At 54.5% G+C, this 16,525-nt stretch overlaps 2 protein-coding genes across 6 annotated transcripts; both read left to right on the top strand.

Moving 5' to 3' along the window:
- The first annotated feature begins 67 nt into the window (after positions 1-67).
- SPNS1 (SPNS lysolipid transporter 1, lysophospholipid) lies at positions 68-8,222 on the top strand. Of its 5 annotated transcripts, none has more exons than XM_064295765.1 (13): positions 68-146; positions 476-684; positions 782-847; positions 2,763-2,899; positions 4,040-4,191; positions 4,279-4,345; positions 5,049-5,194; positions 5,674-5,829; positions 6,144-6,333; positions 6,668-6,733; positions 7,022-7,120; positions 7,430-7,601; positions 7,878-8,222. In XM_064295765.1, exons 2-13 carry the CDS (start codon positions 534-536, stop codon positions 7,970-7,972), a joined length of 1,497 nt encoding a protein of 498 aa, XP_064151835.1. In that variant the 5' UTR covers positions 68-146; positions 476-533; the 3' UTR covers positions 7,973-8,222. The 5 variants fall into 5 exon arrangements, with proteins under 5 accessions (XP_064151835.1, XP_064151833.1, XP_064151836.1 ...); XM_064295763.1 differs by having other exon boundaries at positions 93-391; XM_064295767.1 differs by lacking the exon at positions 68-146 and adding an exon at positions 157-391 and having other exon boundaries at positions 480-684.
- Positions 8,223-8,810: 588 nt separating this feature from the next.
- Positions 8,811-16,029, top strand: LAT (linker for activation of T cells). Its single transcript, XM_064295762.1, has 12 exons — positions 8,811-9,180; positions 9,352-9,379; positions 9,497-9,531; positions 9,797-9,884; positions 10,030-10,094; positions 10,189-10,218; positions 10,303-10,366; positions 10,441-10,535; positions 12,375-12,437; positions 12,809-12,871; positions 12,961-13,053; positions 13,214-16,029. Exons 1-11 carry the CDS (start codon positions 9,078-9,080, stop codon positions 13,032-13,034), a joined length of 708 nt encoding a protein of 235 aa, XP_064151832.1. The 5' UTR covers positions 8,811-9,077; the 3' UTR covers positions 13,035-13,053; positions 13,214-16,029.
- Positions 16,030-16,525: the final 496 nt, after the last annotated feature.

Raw genomic sequence — 16,525 nt, 5'->3', positions numbered from 1 at the left:
TGGCGGTCACGTGTCGGGGGCTGGTACGCGGTGGCTTCCTCCACGCGGGCCCCAGAGTCACATGACCTGCTCTAAGGCAGCATGGCGGTGGCCGTGGTGCAGCGCAGGGGCTGAGCTGCGGCGAGTGTAGAACGCTCCCAACTAGGGTGAGGGGCAGCCTCAGCCTGGGTGGGGGAGTAGGGCCCTGCTCAACCCGCTCCTGCCACCGGCATCGTCTGAATTCCGTGCTGTCCCCCCGCGCGGTGTGTCTGCCGGGACGGGGAGGCATGACAGGGTCCGGATCTCTTCTCAGCTGTGCACTGTGTCCCCGGGCAAGCTCTTCCTCCTCTGGGCGCACTTTCCTCGCCTGGGTTTCCTCCATCCTCTTTTCTGCAGCCTCCTCCCCTCGCAGGTGGGATCATCGGTGATAACCGGAGCGCGGGCGGGCGCGGCCCCCGGGGACCATGGCCGGGCCCGACACCACGCCCTTCCTCAGCCAGGCGGATGACACGGACGACGGACCAGTGCCTGGCACCTCGGGGTTATCGGGGTCCATGGGGGCCCCGAAGTCCGGGGAGCCTGAGGTCCCGGACCCAGAGGGACTGCAGCGCATCACGGGCTTGTCTTCGGGCCATTCGGTTCTCATAGTGGCCGTGCTGTGCTACATTAATCTTCTCAACTACATGGATCGCTTCACAGTGGCTGGTACTGGCTTCAGAGAGGAAGACAGGCGAGGGGAAGGGAGCGGGTTCCGAGGGTGGGGCTGCCTCGCTTGGCCCATCCTGAATCTTCTCCTTCCCAGGCGTCCTTCCTGACATCGAGCAGTTCTTTGACATCGGAGATGGTAGTTCCGGCCTTATCCAGACCGGTGAGTAGGGGCCCCTCCTGGGCACACAGCAGCTCTTCTACTTTCTCTGCCCTAGTTGGGGCCACATGCTGGCATGCCTGGGGCCCCGTTAATGGAGGTCTAGTGGCCAGAATCGCTATGAGTCAAAATCCGAGGCAACGGGTACTACAGTAAGTGGCCAGAGAAGGAGCCCTGGTGCAGTGGTGGAAAGGTTGGTGATTCTAACACACTGATGCCTCCAAGGGAAACCCTATGGGGGCAGTTCAGCTCTGTTCTATATGGTTGCTGTGAGTCAGAATCCACTCCACCACAGATGACAACAGAGGCCAGAACTAGGGGAGGTGTTGGCCTCGATCCTGCTCTGGCACTGTCCTGTTCAGTTGGAACACCACATTTAAAGAGGGAGTTAGTATAATGATTAAGATAGACCTGGTTTTAAATTTCAGCTTTTCCACTTAATGTGTGATGCTGGGCAAGGCACTCAACCTCTCTAAGCCTCACTTTTCCTTCTCTGTAAGATGGTACTCCCGATAACACAGTTCACTTTATAGGGCTGATATGAGGACTAAATGAGGTAAAGTGTGTGAAGTGCCTAGCACAGTGCTTGGCATGTGGTGGGCACTCAATAAATAATGGCAGGAGAGAGTGCCTGGAATGGGGAGAGGTAAGTTTTACTTGTTCAGAGCTTTGGGACTTGCAGGAGAGGCACAGGTGGGGCCAAGTCCTTTTTCCCTTCATTCCCTCCTTCATTCATTTCTCAAACGTGTCTTAAGCACCTACAGTGTTTCAGATCCTGGAGAAAGTGGTGATAACATCTGCAGGACTTTGCTGAGATCTTTTATGCCCATTGTTTTCTAAACCTTTCATCGGCCCAAGGGATAGGTGTTATTATCCTTGCTTTATAGAGGAAGGAAACCCCTCCAGAGGGAGGCTTAGAAAAGAGTTAAAACTTGCCCAGAGTTACATAACAAGTTAGAGGCAGACCGAAATTTGAAACCAGTTTTGTGGTGGTCTTTTCTCCACTTCAGCCCAGTAAGGAACTAGAAGTATTTAAGGTGAAGTCTGGAGGAAGGAGAATGGGCTCATAGGTCAAGGTTTCCAACTTTTGAAGGCTTGTTGAGTTATAAGAAGTAAATCATTTTAGGCAGCCCCGTTTATTCACTTTTTCATTCAACAATTCTTTATTGAACAGCAGTTTAGTGCTAGGCTCTGTATTAAGTGATGGAAACACAGTCATGGCCAGTATAGGCAGTCTGGGCTTTCATGGAGCCGGAATTCCACTGTGTATGAGGAGGCAACAGTCAATAAAAATGTAAACTAATAAATGAGATAATTTTCCATAAGGATAAGTGTTATACAGAAGAAAATGGCATAAACGCAATAGATAGCTAGGGGAAAGGTGTGTGGTGGTCTGGGGATGTATCTGAGCTGGAACCTGAAGGAGCTAAGCCCTATGAAACTCAGAAGAGAGGAGAGAATATTCCACATAGAGGGGAAAGCAGGTGCCAAAAGCCCTAAGGTGCTATTGAGCTTGGGAAGTTGTAGGGACAGAATGAAGGCCATTGGGGTACAGAGAGTAGGAGGGACAGTAACTGGCCAGGCATGAGGTTGGGGAGGTAGGTAGGGGCTGGGCAGATGGGCGTTGTGAGCCATGGTACAGAGTTTGGGTTTTGTTCTTGGCTGGGTGGAGGGAAGTGGCAAGTCAGCTGGACCATCCATTCTACAGTGGAAAGTTTGGGAAGATGTTGGAGCTGGGACTGGACAATCTCCTTGGCAGGAAGCTCTGATGGGTTTCAGGGCTGCAATAGGGTGAACTCTTGGTGGGAGAAAGGTCGGGGATCTCTTACTTGGTCATCCCTGGCCCTCCTTGTGCTCCCAGAGCTGGGGTTCTGGGCAGGGGTGGGGGGCTGGACTTTGACTCTCTGCTTCCCTGCAGTGTTCATCTCCAGTTACATGGTGTTGGCACCTGTATTTGGCTACCTGGGTGACAGGTACAATCGGAAGTATCTCATGTGCGGGGGCATTGCCTTCTGGTCCCTGGTGACACTGGGATCATCCTTCATCCCCAGAGAGGTGAGGCCCCAAGCTGGCCCCTGATTCTAGCGACCCCTCCTCCCCCCACTCTGCCATCTCTTTGCTGCTGCTCCTTGGAGTCTGGGTCTCGGGAACTTCTGCAGTTTCCTTAGTCTGTGCCTTCTTATCCCTGCTCCTTGCCTGAGTTTATCTGCTCACCCCGTCCTCTCCCCTTTTCTTTTAGAACCTTCTTTTGTTCATCATTCCCTCTCCCCCTGACCATTGCCTGCCTCCACGCCACACTTGAACATTCGCATTTCTTACCGCGGACAGAATCTTCCTGGGCCACCCTCCCCTTCTCCCTCCTCCTCTCCGTGTCAGACTTCCTCGTGCTGAGCACCACTCTGGGTGCAGGGGCAGCCAGGGAAAGTTCTTCACTCTGCCTGCATGTTCTCACTCCCACTCACCCCTGAAGCATTGCTGGCTGACTTCTGCCCGACTGCTCCATTGAAGCTGTTCTTGGCCAAAGCCAGCAGTGACCTCCTGGTTGCTCCGGCCTCCTACTCCTCTTCTTGCTCAACCTGCTTGTAGCCTCTTGCTCGGTTGACCCACTTCTTTCTTCCTGAAGCTTTTTCTAACTTCTGACCCCACACTGGCTTCCTGCTTTCCTGGCTGTTGTTTCTTTGCTCCCGGTAAAGTTTTCTCCATCTGCTCTCACTCCCTGACCTGGAACTGTGTCCTCAGCCCTGGCGCTACACACTTCCCTTGGGTGGTTACACACTGGTCTTATTCCAGGTGTCTTTGGTAGACAAACGAGCCCTTATCCACGATCCTAATTCACTGTTGGGGTGTCTCAGATGGGGTGGGATAACAGAAAGTAAGATTTATTTTGTACCTACTAGGTGCAGAGTAATAAGTAGACCTTTTTTTTTTTTTTCCAATCCTCCCAGCAGTTCTGTGAGCAAGGTATTATTATTCCATTTTTGCAGATGAGGAAACTGAGGCTCAGAGAGGTTAAATTACTTTCCCAGAGTCACAGCTAGTAAGTAAGTGGTGGAGCCAGGATTCAAGCCCAGGTCTGTCTGATCCTAAAGCCAGGGCTCTCCCGCCATCCCCACGGCCTCTCTAGAGCCAGCCAGTGAGGTAGGCTGGGAGGCTGGCTTCAGGGCGGGCTGCTACCTCCCTTGTCTCATTCCCCAGCGTTTCTGGCTGCTCCTCCTGACCCGGGGCCTGGTGGGGGTCGGGGAGGCCAGTTACTCCACCATCGCGCCCACGCTCATTGCTGACCTCTTCGTGGCAGACCAGCGGAGTCGGATGCTCAGCGTGTTCTACTTTGCCATCCCTGTGGGCAGGTGAGTGGGCCTTGGGCCTGGTGGGGCAGAGGGCCTGGAATAGGAGGGATGACTGACTGGCTCTCCCCCTGTCCCCTCCATCCCCAGTGGTCTGGGCTACATTGCAGGCTCCAAAGTGAAGGATGTGGCTGGGGACTGGCACTGGGCTCTGAGGGTAAGTCTGATCATTGATTGCCTGGGGAGGGTCAGCGCCATTCTCGCTGGTCCCCATTTCCTACCCTTACATACCCCCTTGGTGAGGCAGTGAAACCTGGCTGCCCTCACCACGAAGCCAGAAAGAACTCTTGGTTGCAGATGACAGAGCCCACTGTAAAGCTGTAAGCCTAAAGAAGGGACTGTATTGGCACTCATAACGGAAAGTCCCAGGGGGAGCTGCACATAGAGCTGGCTCCAGCCCTCCCATTGTCATGGGACTTTCATCATCTTGTTCTCAGCTTTCCTCTCGTCTCTGGTCACTTGATTCTCAAGCCAGTGAAAGCTCCAAACTAGCACCTTACTGTTTAGAAACCTCGGTACTCTGGAATCTTGAGTGGTTGTCCTGGATTGGTGTCTGGTTAGATCAGTGTGGGTCACATGGCCAAGCCTGGGTTACATGTCCAGCCCTATTTGAATTACGTGGATTGAGAGAAGGGGAGGATGGTTCCCCCCAAAAAGATTAGGGTGCTGTTACCACAGAGGGAACAAAAGTTAAGCTTGCAGAAACAGGGTGGGTCCCTAGTGACAGCCTCCCCCCACTCCCAATTACAGGTTCAGCTTCCTTGGGGCCCCAGTTGTCTATACATGCCCTCTCTCTCCCCAGTCCCAGCGTTTGAGTCTGTCCCTGCCAGGGCCTGTCATGAAGTGCACTCTTTCCCTAGGTGACGCCAGGTCTAGGAGTGGTGGCTGTCCTGCTGCTCGTCCTGGTAGTACGGGAGCCACCAAGGGGAGCTGTGGAACGCCACTCGGACTCACCACCCCTGAGCACCACCTCCTGGTGGGCAGATCTGAGGGCTCTGGCAAGAAAGTGAGTTTAGTCCCGTCCTAGTCCAACAGCTAAGGCCCTGAGGGAGGCCCTGAACATCTTGTTTGAGTGGGCATGGTCCTTGTTTTCTGTTCTGTCAGCTGGCCATTCCCCAGGAAACCCTGGTGGTGTAGTGGTTAAGTGCTACGGCTGCTAACCAAAAGGTTAGCAGTTCGAATCCACCAGGTGCTCCTTGGAAACTATGGGGCAGTTCTGCTCTGTCCTATAGGGTCGCTGTGAGTCAGAATCGACTCGACGGCACTGGGTTTGGCTTTGGTTTGTTTGGCCATTCCCCAAGGCCAGGGATTCCACCAGCACTGCCCCCTTGTGGCAGCTGCTTGAATTACAGGCCCAGGAGCCAGGCCAGGAGCCTCCACATGTAGTGTGCTGACCTTACCAAGTCATGCCAGGAAGGGAGAACAACGGTCCTCTGCCCTGACCTCTTGGTGAAGGCTGACCTCCTCCTTCCCTCCCGTCTGCAGTCCCAGTTTCGTCCTGTCGTCCCTTGGCTTCACTGCTGTGGCCTTTGTCACGGGCTCTCTGGCTTTGTGGGCTCCTGCATTCCTGCTGCGTTCCCGTGTGGTCCTGGGGGAGACCCCACCCTGCCTTCCTGGAGACTCTTGCTCCTCCTCTGACAGGTGCGCAGATGAGACTGGGCTGGATGGCCTGCAGGTGGCAGGGGTGGAGTGAAGAGAGGCTGCTTTCAGACTCGGGTAAAGAGTTTGAATCCTGACTCCACAAGCTACCTCCTCTCTCTGAGTCTGTGAAATGGCTGATAATGTGAAATACGCCTTCCTCTTGGGGCTTTGTGAACCACAGGGCCTGGGCCTGGATAGACGGGAGTGGTGTGGGCAGCTGGGATGGAGCATCTTCCTCTCCAGGCCTTGGGAGCGAGGCTGGGGGGCTTTGCAGGCAAAGGAACTAGGCCACATGCCCCTATCCTGTCCCCTAGCCTCATCTTCGGGCTCATCACCTGCCTGACTGGCATCCTGGGTGTGGGCCTGGGCGTGGAGATCAGCCGCCGCCTCCGCCGCTCCAACCCCCGGGCTGATCCACTGGTCTGTGCTGCTGGCCTCCTGGGCTCCGCACCCTTCCTCTTCCTGTCCCTCGCCTGTGCCCGTGGTAGCATCGTGGCCACTTACGTGAGTAGCCAACAGGTGTCAAGGATGTGTTCTGGGTCTGGGGTGGAGGAATGGTATGCTGGGGCAGGCCGAGGGTCAGCCAGCATAGTGGTTAAGAGCAGACTCTGGAGTGGGAATGCCCGGCTTTGAATCCTAGCTCTGCTCCTTCCCAGCTGTGTGACATTGGTGACTTAACCTCTCTGTGCTCAGTTTCCTTATCTGTAAAGTGGGCGTAATGGTAACACCTGGCTTCCAGGGGTGTTGTGAGGAGGAAATGAGTTAATAGATGAGCCTGGTACATGGTAATCACTCTGTGTGTTTGTTCTTTTGATGGCGAGATCTCTCCTTCCCCCAGATTTTCATCTTTATTGGGGAGACACTGCTGTCCATGAACTGGGCCATTGTGGCTGACATTCTGCTGGTGAGTAGCTAGGAGCTCCAGGGTTAGCCCAGAGGCTGATGGGAGCAGGGATTGGGTCAGGAGGCTTTTTATCCTTTCTTCAAAACCCACCCCAGACTGACTCTGGAATCCAGCTCCAGATGGACCTGTAATCCTGGCCCTGACCTGTGGCCTGGACCTCAGTCACATCTCTGAGCCAGGGGTTACCTCTGACCCCTGCCTAGCTGAGCCCTGGCCCTGTCCTCATCCTCTGCCTCCTGTTTCTCCTGGGCGAGCCTGCCCACTGAACCCTCCTCCTCCTGCCCCTAGTATGTGGTGATCCCCACGCGACGGTCCACTGCGGAGGCCTTTCAGATTGTGCTGTCCCACCTGCTGGGTGACGCTGGGAGCCCCTACCTCATTGGCCTGGTGAGCACTGTCCCTTGGCTGGACCTGTGGGCGTCAGGGGGCCCTTCATTCCCAGGACCAGCACCAGTTAAGTTCCATGTCCACTGGCCAGGCACTCCTCAGCTTGGAGCCTCAGCTAGACCAAAAGGATCTCGTCTTCAAAGATCTCCAGCAGGAAGGCTGGGGGCCTGTCCCGGGTGCTACAAACTTTCTTCCCTTTCCCAGGCTCCGTTTTCCTTTTCCAGAGTCCAGGGGCTCCCTCTCCCACCTCCTTTCTAGGTCTCTGCTGGTATTCCTCGCCTCTGATGGCTCACTGTCCTCTCCCCCCAGATCTCTGACCGCCTCCGCCAGAGCTGGCCCCCCTCCTTCCTGTCCGAGTTCCGGGCCCTGCAGTTCTCGCTCATGCTCTGCGCCTTCATTGGGGCACTGGGTGGTGCGGCCTTCTTGGGCACCGCCATCTTCATCGAGGGCGACCGTCGGCGGGCCCAGCTCCACGTGCAGGGTCAGTCGGGACCTCCTTTTGTCTGTAGCTCCCTACCTGACTTCACGACTCTGCCTACCTGTCTGTCTGTCCATCTGTCTGCCCAGTCCTGTGTACCTGGCATCTCTCCCCTCATTCAGCTCTGGGTCTGTCTGTGTAACAGGCTGATGTCTGTCCGTGTCCACAACCCTGGCTCTCCGGCTGCTGCCCCATCCACTTCTACTGCTTGTTTGTTCCCCGACCCCTAGTTTTGTGTCTGTCCCTCCAGCCCTGGCTCTGACCCTTCTCTCCCTCCAGGTGTGTTGCGTGAGGCAGGGCCAACAGATGACCGTATCGTGGTGCCCCAGCGAGGCCGCTCCACTCGGGTCCCTGTGTCCAGTGTGCTCATCTGAGGGGACATTGCTCACCTATCTGCATACCTGTCACTCCTGGTCCCAGCCCCACCTCAGGTGGGGCCCAGGCCCAAAGCCTTGGCCTGGCCCAGCTCCCAGGAGGGCCCTGGGCCGTGTTCCAGCTTCCAGACACTAAAGGGCAGCCCAGTGGGGCTGGGGAAGGTGGGGGCCCAGGGGATCCCTTCCACTGGGGCAGTCCCAGGGGCTCGGTGCTATTTGTAACTGAATAAAATTTGTAGCCAGACCTCAAGTGCCTGCTGGAGTCTTTCTGTGGGTTCTTGTGACCTCTGGCTATGCAGGGCTGCCGCCTCCCCAACCCAGGGCTCCTGGGATGGTTGGGTCACTCCTGTGAGGTTGTTGGCAAGTCCCTGTGCTCTGGCCGGGTGAAGGAGAGGGGACTGCTCTCCTCCAAGTGAGCTGGCTCGATGTGACCATGAGTCACGCCTATGTTCCCCCCCAGATCCTGCCCCTCTGGCGGGCAGGCTGGGGTGAGGTGGGGGTGGGCACTGCCCTATGCCCTTCAAATTCCCAGCCTCAGAGCCTCCTTCCCGGCTGCCTTCTCCAGCCCATGGATACGCGGAGACCAGGTTCCTGGCCGCCTGGCAGGGGTCTTCCTCCTCCCATCAGCCTGCGTTGCCCCCCTCCTGGGGGAAGGCAGACCCTTCATGAGGGCCTTCTCCCGCTCCCTGCTGGTGGGTGGGGGTGGGAAGGGGCGGGTGCAGCCGACTGAGGAGCCGATGATTTCCTGCCCTCACCCGGTGCTCACCACAGCTTCCTGCTGCAGGCGGGCGGGTGGGTGCCCAAGGAGAGGCGGTGCGGAGCTGAGGCACAGGTACGACGGGCGCAGGGACGATGCAGGGGGTGGCTGGGGCCCCGGATCCCAGCCCAGGCTCTGGCCTGAACGACTTGGGGCCGGTGGTCTTGCAGAGCCAGGGGTGACCCCCTCGCAGCCCCGCCAGGGGAGGGAGCCCCCAGGAGGGCACAGCTGCCGCCCCAGCAGGCTCCCCAGCCTGGTACCCTGCTGGACCCAGTCCAAGCCCTGCTGCAGCTCTGCTCTTGAGGGCCTTCAGGGGGCAACCAGGCCTGCTCCAACCCCTCTCCACAGATGGAGACGGCGGTCGTGGTCTCCACTGTGCTGGAGCTCCTGCTGCTGCCCCTCTTAGCTGTGCTGCTGCTGGCCCTATGTCTGCGTTGCCGCGAGCTGCCAGGTGAGTGGGGAGCTAGTGGGGGCACTGGCTGCTTGAACACAGAGATCCTCACCCCACCCCCCACCCCAATTTGCTTCTGCACCCAGAGACTCTGCAAGCCCCCAGACTCTAGCCCTCTCTAACACCCCACCAGTACCCCTTTTCCTGCCTTACCGGCCTTCTCTTCCCCAGGCTCGTATGACAGTGCTTCCTCAGATAGGTGAGTCTCCCCTTGTCTACCCTGTGGGTCCCCCTTACTACCCTGCAGCAGGCTGGGCCTCAGGGGCTGGGCAGGGGCTTTCATGGCCCCATTCCCAAGCTATGTCTCTCCTGGCAGTCTGTACCCAAGTAACATAGTGGTCAAGCGGCCTCGTGAGTACATGGGACCTTTGGGTGGAGGGGTGAAGGTCCCTGTGTGTGAGCAAGAGTGTGCCTTTGTGGAGGTCTCTGCTGGGGCTGCCCATCTGGGTCTGTGTCTTGCACCGTGGCATGAGCTGGGGATGGGGAGGGAGACGGGAAGCCCTCAGGCCTGTCTGGGCACAGGAGCTTCTGGGGTCTTAGTCTGCCCTTCAAGGCCTGGGTGAGGGTAGGGAGCATGATGACCGCAGTCATTCCTTCAGCTTGGTCCTATCCTCAGACACTCTCGCCCCCTGGCCACCTGCCAACTCCTACCCACCCGTTACGTCTTACCCACCCCTGAGCCAGCCAGACCTGCTCCCCATCCCGTGAGTAGCCCCTGAACCACCTCTCCCCCAGATCCCATTCTCTGCCCTCTCACCACCCCCCAAATTGGGGGCCTCTTTTCCTGTTGCAAACCCCCTTGCCCCCAGGTCCCTTTCCTAGGCATGACCCCTATCCTTTGACTCCCAGGAGATCCCCACAGCCCCCCGGGGGCTCCCACCGGATGCCATCTTCCCGGCAGGACTCAGATGGCGGTAAGTGTGGAGAAGGGGTTTGGGGGGCCAGGGCTGGGCAGAGGACAGGCTTAGCCTGAGCTGACTCAGTTTCTCTCTTGCTCCCTCTCTGAAGCCAACAGTGTGGCGAGCTACGAGAATGAGGGTGCGTCTGGGACTTGAGGTTCCCTGGCTGGGTGGGGAGGCTGGGACCTGTCCTGGGCTGTGCTGACACCTGTGTCACCCCCAGAGCCAGCCTGTGAGGACACAGACGAAGACGAGGATGAGGAAGACTATCACAACGAGGGCTACTTGTGAGTGGCTGGGTGGGAGATGGGGGCTGAGTCTGGGGTATTCTTGCTTACCCGCCATTTTCCTTCCGCCTCAGGGTGGTGCTTCCCGACAGCACCCCAGCCACCAGCACTGCTGTCCCACCAGCTCCTGTGCCCAACAACTCAGGCCTCCGAGACAGTGCTTTCTCCAGTGAGTTGGTGGTCCTGACCATTCCTCTTCCTCTCTTACAGCTTATGTGTGGCTGGCCCCCTCCAGTCTTCTCTCTTCTATTATTTCTTTGTTGATTTCTACCTCTACCCCTTGGCTTTGTCTTTTCCCCCTTTCTAGAACTCTTGTCCTTCAGATACTGGGCTTTCTGCTCTGATCTTCTGATTTTCCTACCTTCTCTCCCCTCCTTCCTATCTCTTTGTCTTTTTGTTTTATTGTCTGGGAGATTTTAACTTCCTTTTTCCAGCCCTTCTACTGGTATTTTGTTTCTGCTATCCAAAGCACTTTCTTGGTCGTTGTTCCTTTTTTATAGCCTCCTGTTTCTGTTTCATGGAGGCAATATTGTCTTGTAAATCTCTAAACATATTAATTATAATTGTCCTTTTTTTTTCTTTGACGTTTTCTTCTGCTTACGGCACTGTCTCAGTTTCTTCTGAGCTGCTCTTCAGTCAGAATTGACTCGACGACAATGGGTTTGGTTTTCTCCATCTTCATTTTGGTCTCATCCTGCATGTTGGAGGCTTTCCTCAATGTCTGAAGATCGTCAGTTTTTTGTTACTCTTCTCTCTCTACACTTGCCCTGGACTATCGTATCCACATGCCAATTTGCCACCTCTCTCCTGAGCCTCCACATTCTCTGTCCAGTTGCTTCTTTTCATCTATCCATCTGCCTCCACTGGGCTAATCATAGGCGTATAACAGTTAACTAGGTAGGCTGCAACGGTAAAAATAGCTAATAGTTATTGAGGGCTTTGGAAGGAAGGCCTGGTGATCTGTTTCTGAAGGGTCACAGTCACGAAAACCCTGTGGAGCACAGTTCTTCTCTGACATACATGGGGCCACCATGAATCAAAATGGCAACGAGTTACTGGTTTACTACGTAGAGTTTTATGTGTAGCAACTTATTAAACCTCACATCTCCCAGATGCTCTTGAACCTGACCCTCCTCACCCTGTGCCTCAGTGTTCTCATCTGCGTGATGGCAGGGTTTATTTAGTTCACAGACAGTTGGCAGCACTTACTCAGCACTCAGCCCTGTCCTAACGTTCACTGCTTTAATCTTCATGATAACCCTGTTATTCGCCCTGTTTTACAGATGAGAAAACTGAGGCACAGAGAGGTTAGGTCACTTGTCTCAGGTTACTCAGTTAGTGTTGGAGCTGGGATTTGAACCTGGGTAGTCTGACTCCAAAGCCTGGCTTGTCCATGTCCTCAATGGGGGAAATAAGTCAACAAAAGAACAAAATGATGTTGTGGTGATAAGTGCTGCGAAGGGACTGAGATGGGGGAGTGGGATGGGCAGTGGCTGGGCAGGCAGGGCCAAGGTGGGCTGTCTGAGCAGGTGACATTTGAGGTGAGCCTGGTTGATGAGTGGGAGCCACAGGCCCCTCGGACTTGGCACAGCCAGAACCAAGCATGTCACCCCCCTCCACACACACTGCCAACTTCGCTCCACTCTAAGCTGCTCTTCATTTCTGTGCCCCAACCCAGGGGTCAGGCCAGGGTCCGTAAGCCTCCTGCTCTCCCCACCATTTCATTCATTCTAGTCAGCATTGGTTGAGGAGACCTACTTCTCTCACTGCCATGACCTTTGTCTTCATCCAGGCCACTGTCTCTTGTCCAGATGTCATCTGTGCAGAGAGGCCCTTTCTGTGTCTCTCTGGGACTGGCTATGGGGATGGCCTTGGATCTCTGCTTGGGAGTCTCAGATGGTTCTGTTGGAACTCTGGGTGTCTGCGCTGGAGGTTCTGGGAATCTATGTTTGAGGGTCTCTGGGTAACAGTGTTGGGGGTGGGGTGGGCTCTGATGGTTTTCCTATAGTGGAGTCAGGCGAAGATTACGTGAACGTTCCCGAGAGTGAAGAGAGTGCCGAAGCATCTCTGGGTGAGTGATGGCTTCCCTGGCTCCCTCTCAGGGCCCACCTTCTCTCCTTCACCCCTTCGTCCTGCAGTATGACCTGTTCCCCCACCCCTCATCTTCAGCGTGGCTGGACCACTCACTCGGTGTGGCTACCCCCTTCAGTGTGACTTAATCCCCGACCCCTCACCATCAGTGTGCCCCCACCCTGGCCCTTAGTATGGCCTGTGCACCTGTCCCCTTGCCGTCAGTACGGGTGACCCCACCCCAGGTATGATCTTACCTCCTCAGCCTGGCTCCCATCCCTCTGTCTGTCTTGTCCCCCTGCTCTCTTGCCCTCCACGTGGCCTGCCTTCCCTTTCGGTGTGGCTGTCACTTGTTCTGACCTGTCCCCATAGACGGAAGCCGGGAGTATGTGAATGTGTCCCAGGAGCTGCAGCCTACGGCCAAGACTGAGCCTGGTGCGTGCTGGGGGGTGGGGCAGGAGCTGGGGGGGCTACTGTGGGGGGACAGCTTTCGAGCCGGAGACCAACGTCTCTTCCCCTCACAGCCACCGCAAGTTCCCAGGAGGTGGAGGAAGAAGAAGAAGAAGAGGAAGGAGCTCCAGACTATGAGAATCTATAAAAACTTAACTGAGGACCTGGTGAGAGCCCCTCCCATCCCTGGCCCTGCCCTCAAGAACCCCTTTCCAACCCTCCCCTCCATCTCAGGCCTATCCTCTCTGACTCTGGGGGCGTCTTCTGACCCCTGCTGACCCTTGAGCCCATTACCTACACCCTTACCCCTGCCCTGTGGTGTTTCAGGTAAGGCGAGTCTGCCTGGAGCCAGCCTTGTGGGATGGCAGAGCTGGGCAGCCGGAAGTGGCTCTGGGCGCCTTGGCTATGCCTTCGTTCCAGCCTGATATCAGCCTGAGAATTTCCCCCTAACTTATTGTCACTTTGGGGTCCAGCTTGTGTTCCCCCAACACTCTGCACCTTCTGACGCAGCCTGAGAATGGACTACCCTAGCCCCAGCCCTACTCTTTGACATAGAATAAAGGCTGGTGTGGTCTGTAGCTCTCTTGGCTTTGGTGGGCCTGGTGGCTAAGGGTGGGGTGTGCTGAGTGTCTACGTGTGTCTGTGTGAATCTGTGAGTCAGAGGCTGTCTGGATAGATCTGCGTGTGTGTGAATGTGTGTGTGTTTCTGTGGGTCTGTTCAGTCTGTGTGTCTCCATCCTTCTCCACAAGGGCTCAGTGCTTCTGAGGGGCCTGGCCAGGTATTGTATGACTGAGGGTAGATGATGACTAGGGCAGGCTGGCACTTTTGCATTCCCCATGAGAAACAGACATGGCAGGCAAGATGATTGCTGAGCAGGCGGGAGAGTGGGATGTGGAGGACGGCCCTGGGTGGGAGTGGCTGGCCAGAGCGAGTTCCTTCTCCACTGGTCCTCAGTTTCTCCTTTTTTAAAACAAGGGGGTGGACCAGGAGACCTCCAAGGGCTTTGGTAGTTCTTACCTTTTGTGATTTTTCATTAAAACAGAACTTACAAAATTGTCTAAAACGTTAAATGTTGTTAGTCGGCTCTCGGGTTGATTCCAACTCGTAGCAACCTGTGTGACAGAGTAGAACTGCCCCATAGGATTTTCTAGGCTGTAATCTTATGAGAGCAGATCGCCAGGTCTTTCTCCCACAGAGTTGCTGGTTTGGTTTGAGCTCCCAACCTTTTGGTTAGCAGCCAAGTGCTTAACCACAGCATTAATATAGACGGTGGCACTTTCAAAATTTTGATGTGCAGACAGATCACCTGGAGATCTTGTTAAAATGCAGATTCTTAATGTTGTTTTTACCTGGCCAGGATTCATTTCCCCTTATTTTGGGAGATTCACCTCAGTTTTCCTCTGGGATCCACTCCTTCCCCAATCTCATCCCATGTGGTTTTAGAGATTGTTGACTACCTCCTACCTCAGGGTGAGCACATGACCCAGACCTGGACCATCATGACCGTCCTTTCTCCTGGTCATCATGATTGGTTCAGGTATGGGCATGTGACGCAAGCTGGGCCAATGAAAAGCAGCCTTGAGATTTGGGCAGGAGGTGATGGGGAGAAGCTCTTATTTATTTATTTATCTCACCCCAGTAAAGCTAATGTAGAGGGCAGCATGGCCTAGAGAGATGGACAGGGCCAGGTTCCTGGTAGTGTCATTAGAACTCATGGGTCCAGTCTCACCTGAAATGAGACCTGTCCCCCAACCAAGACTTCCCAGTTACATGGCCCAATAAATTACCATTTTCTTCAACTGACTTGACGTGTGGTTTCTGTCACATACAACCAAAGTAGTCCTGATTGATACATAAAGTTGTTGGCAGTCCTCTGTGGACTCCAAAGGTGTTAACAACAGCTTCTCCTTGTAGAGCACCTACTGCATTTACATGCTTATGTAATCATCTTGACAAGCCTATTGTCAGTTACTGTCGTCTCCATTTTGCATGTGAGGGTAAAAAGGCTCAGAGAAGTGAAGTGACTTGTCCAAAGGCACACAACTAAAGAGGCAAGTCTGGGACTAGATCAGCAGCTTTTGGCCTCGAATCACCTCCTCTTTCTGGTTACCCTACAAAGTGCCACTGTCCTGCACGGGGGAGCTTATAAGAACCCCGATGGGAGAAGATGGGGGAGTAAGGGCTTGGGAAGGGAGCTGGACAGGTTGGACATAAACAGGTGGAGTTAAATAATTTTATTTGGAGGAAATAGGGGCAGAGGTGTCTTAGTCCCTGGGCTGAGGGACACAGAATTGTTCACCAACAAGATATGTTGGTAGGACCACTATGGAGAATAATCTAGCAACGTATAGCAAAGCTGAAGGTGCGTATTTCCTTTGACTTAGCAAGTTCCTGGGTATAAACCCTGACAAATCCTACCCCACAGCTCCAGGAGGCGAGTATGAAAAGGTTTAGGGCACCATTGCGATGGCCCACACCTGGAAACATGCCCATCAGCAATCAACAAACTGTAGTATGCTCACACAATGATACTCGACAGCAGATAAAAATGAGTGAATCGGAGCAACACCCTCCAACATTGATGAAATTCATCAACGTAATGTGGGGTGAAAAAAGGAAAGCAAGTGCTTTTGTGAAGTTACAAACGTGTCAAAATGATATGTACTGTTTGGGGATACACATATGTGGAAGAGTATCAAGATAGGTAGGAGGAATGAGGAATTCAGGACAGTGGTAGCGTGAAGTGGGGGGTGAGGAATGATGTTGTGGCCAAGTTCAAGGCAGGCTTCAGTGATATTTGTAATGTCTTATTCTTAAGCAGGGTGGGGTATGTGAGTGTTTGATGTATTATTCTTTAAGTGCATGTCTGATTCATTTCATAATAACGAAGAGTGGGGAGTGAGAACTTTGTCTTGAGCCCTGTGGGCGGCCTCTGGAGGGTTTGGAGCTGAGGACAACACGATCAGGTTGGTGTGTTAGCAAAAATGTATGGCTTGGTTGACCTCTTGTGAGGGCAGTTAAACAAGAGGCAGGAAGACTACTGAGGAGGTTGTTGGCGAAATCTAACTGAAAAACGGTGGGGCGGCCAAAGACGTGGCAGGGGGGATGGACAGAGGTGTAGAATTAGGAGGTGTTTGGGAGATAAAAAAAAAAAAATGGGATGCAGTCATGGGTTGGCTATGGCTGTGGGGAATGGAAAGGGTCCAGGGTGACTCTGGTCCTTGCCTTGGTAGATGGTGACAGTGGTAGGGGAATTTGATGAAGCACCAAGAGCAGTTTCCCATTAGTGTTTCTTGGACCAAGCGAGGGGGTGTGGCTTTGCTTCCATCAGTTCGATGGACCAGGTGGAACAGAGAGAGCAGAGCCAATCCAATGAGGTCTGCGGGGCTGGTTCTGGAGTTTCTTGGTACATTGAGTTGGCCAGTTGGGAGAATCCCTGCCAATGAAACCTAGGAAGCAGAAATAGATTATTCTTGAATTTTGTTGTTGGGGGAAAGGTAGGTTTAATGATAAATGAGAGAGAAAGGGAGTTTCTGCAATTGCTGACAGAGACATCTGAGTGCTTTTAAAGCCATCAGGAGGTAACAGTTCTCTTGATGTGGGTTCTCCCAGAAGCAGACCTTGAGGTAAGGGCTTTA

Source organism: Loxodonta africana, chromosome 12 (assembly GCF_030014295.1).
Source record: "Loxodonta africana isolate mLoxAfr1 chromosome 12, mLoxAfr1.hap2, whole genome shotgun sequence".
Lineage (NCBI taxonomy): Eukaryota > Metazoa > Chordata > Mammalia > Proboscidea > Elephantidae > Loxodonta > Loxodonta africana.
This window is presented reverse-complemented; position numbering and strand designations above follow the sequence as displayed.

What these genes read in the sequence shown, in the direction of transcription:
- SPNS1 (XM_064295763.1), top strand. Translation starts at nt 267, where the DNA reads ATGACAGGGTCCGGATCTCTTCTCAGCTGTGCACTGTGTCCCCGGGCA. An exon ending in GGATCGCTTCACAGTGGCTG is followed by an intron (nt 685 to 781) that starts GTACTGGCTTCA and finishes TCTCCTTCCCAG; the next exon opens with GCGTCCTTCCTGACATCGAG. An exon ending in GGCCCAGCTCCACGTGCAGG is followed by an intron (nt 7,602 to 7,877) that starts GTCAGTCGGGAC and finishes CTCTCCCTCCAG; the next exon opens with GTGTGTTGCGTGAGGCAGGG.
- LAT (XM_064295762.1), top strand. Translation starts at nt 9,078, where the DNA reads ATGGAGACGGCGGTCGTGGTCTCCACTGTGCTGGAGCTCCTGCTGCTG. An exon ending in GACAGTGCTTCCTCAGATAG is followed by an intron (nt 9,380 to 9,496) that starts GTGAGTCTCCCC and finishes CTCTCCTGGCAG; the next exon opens with TCTGTACCCAAGTAACATAG. An exon ending in CCAGACCTGCTCCCCATCCC is followed by an intron (nt 9,885 to 10,029) that starts GTGAGTAGCCCC and finishes TTTGACTCCCAG; the next exon opens with GAGATCCCCACAGCCCCCCG.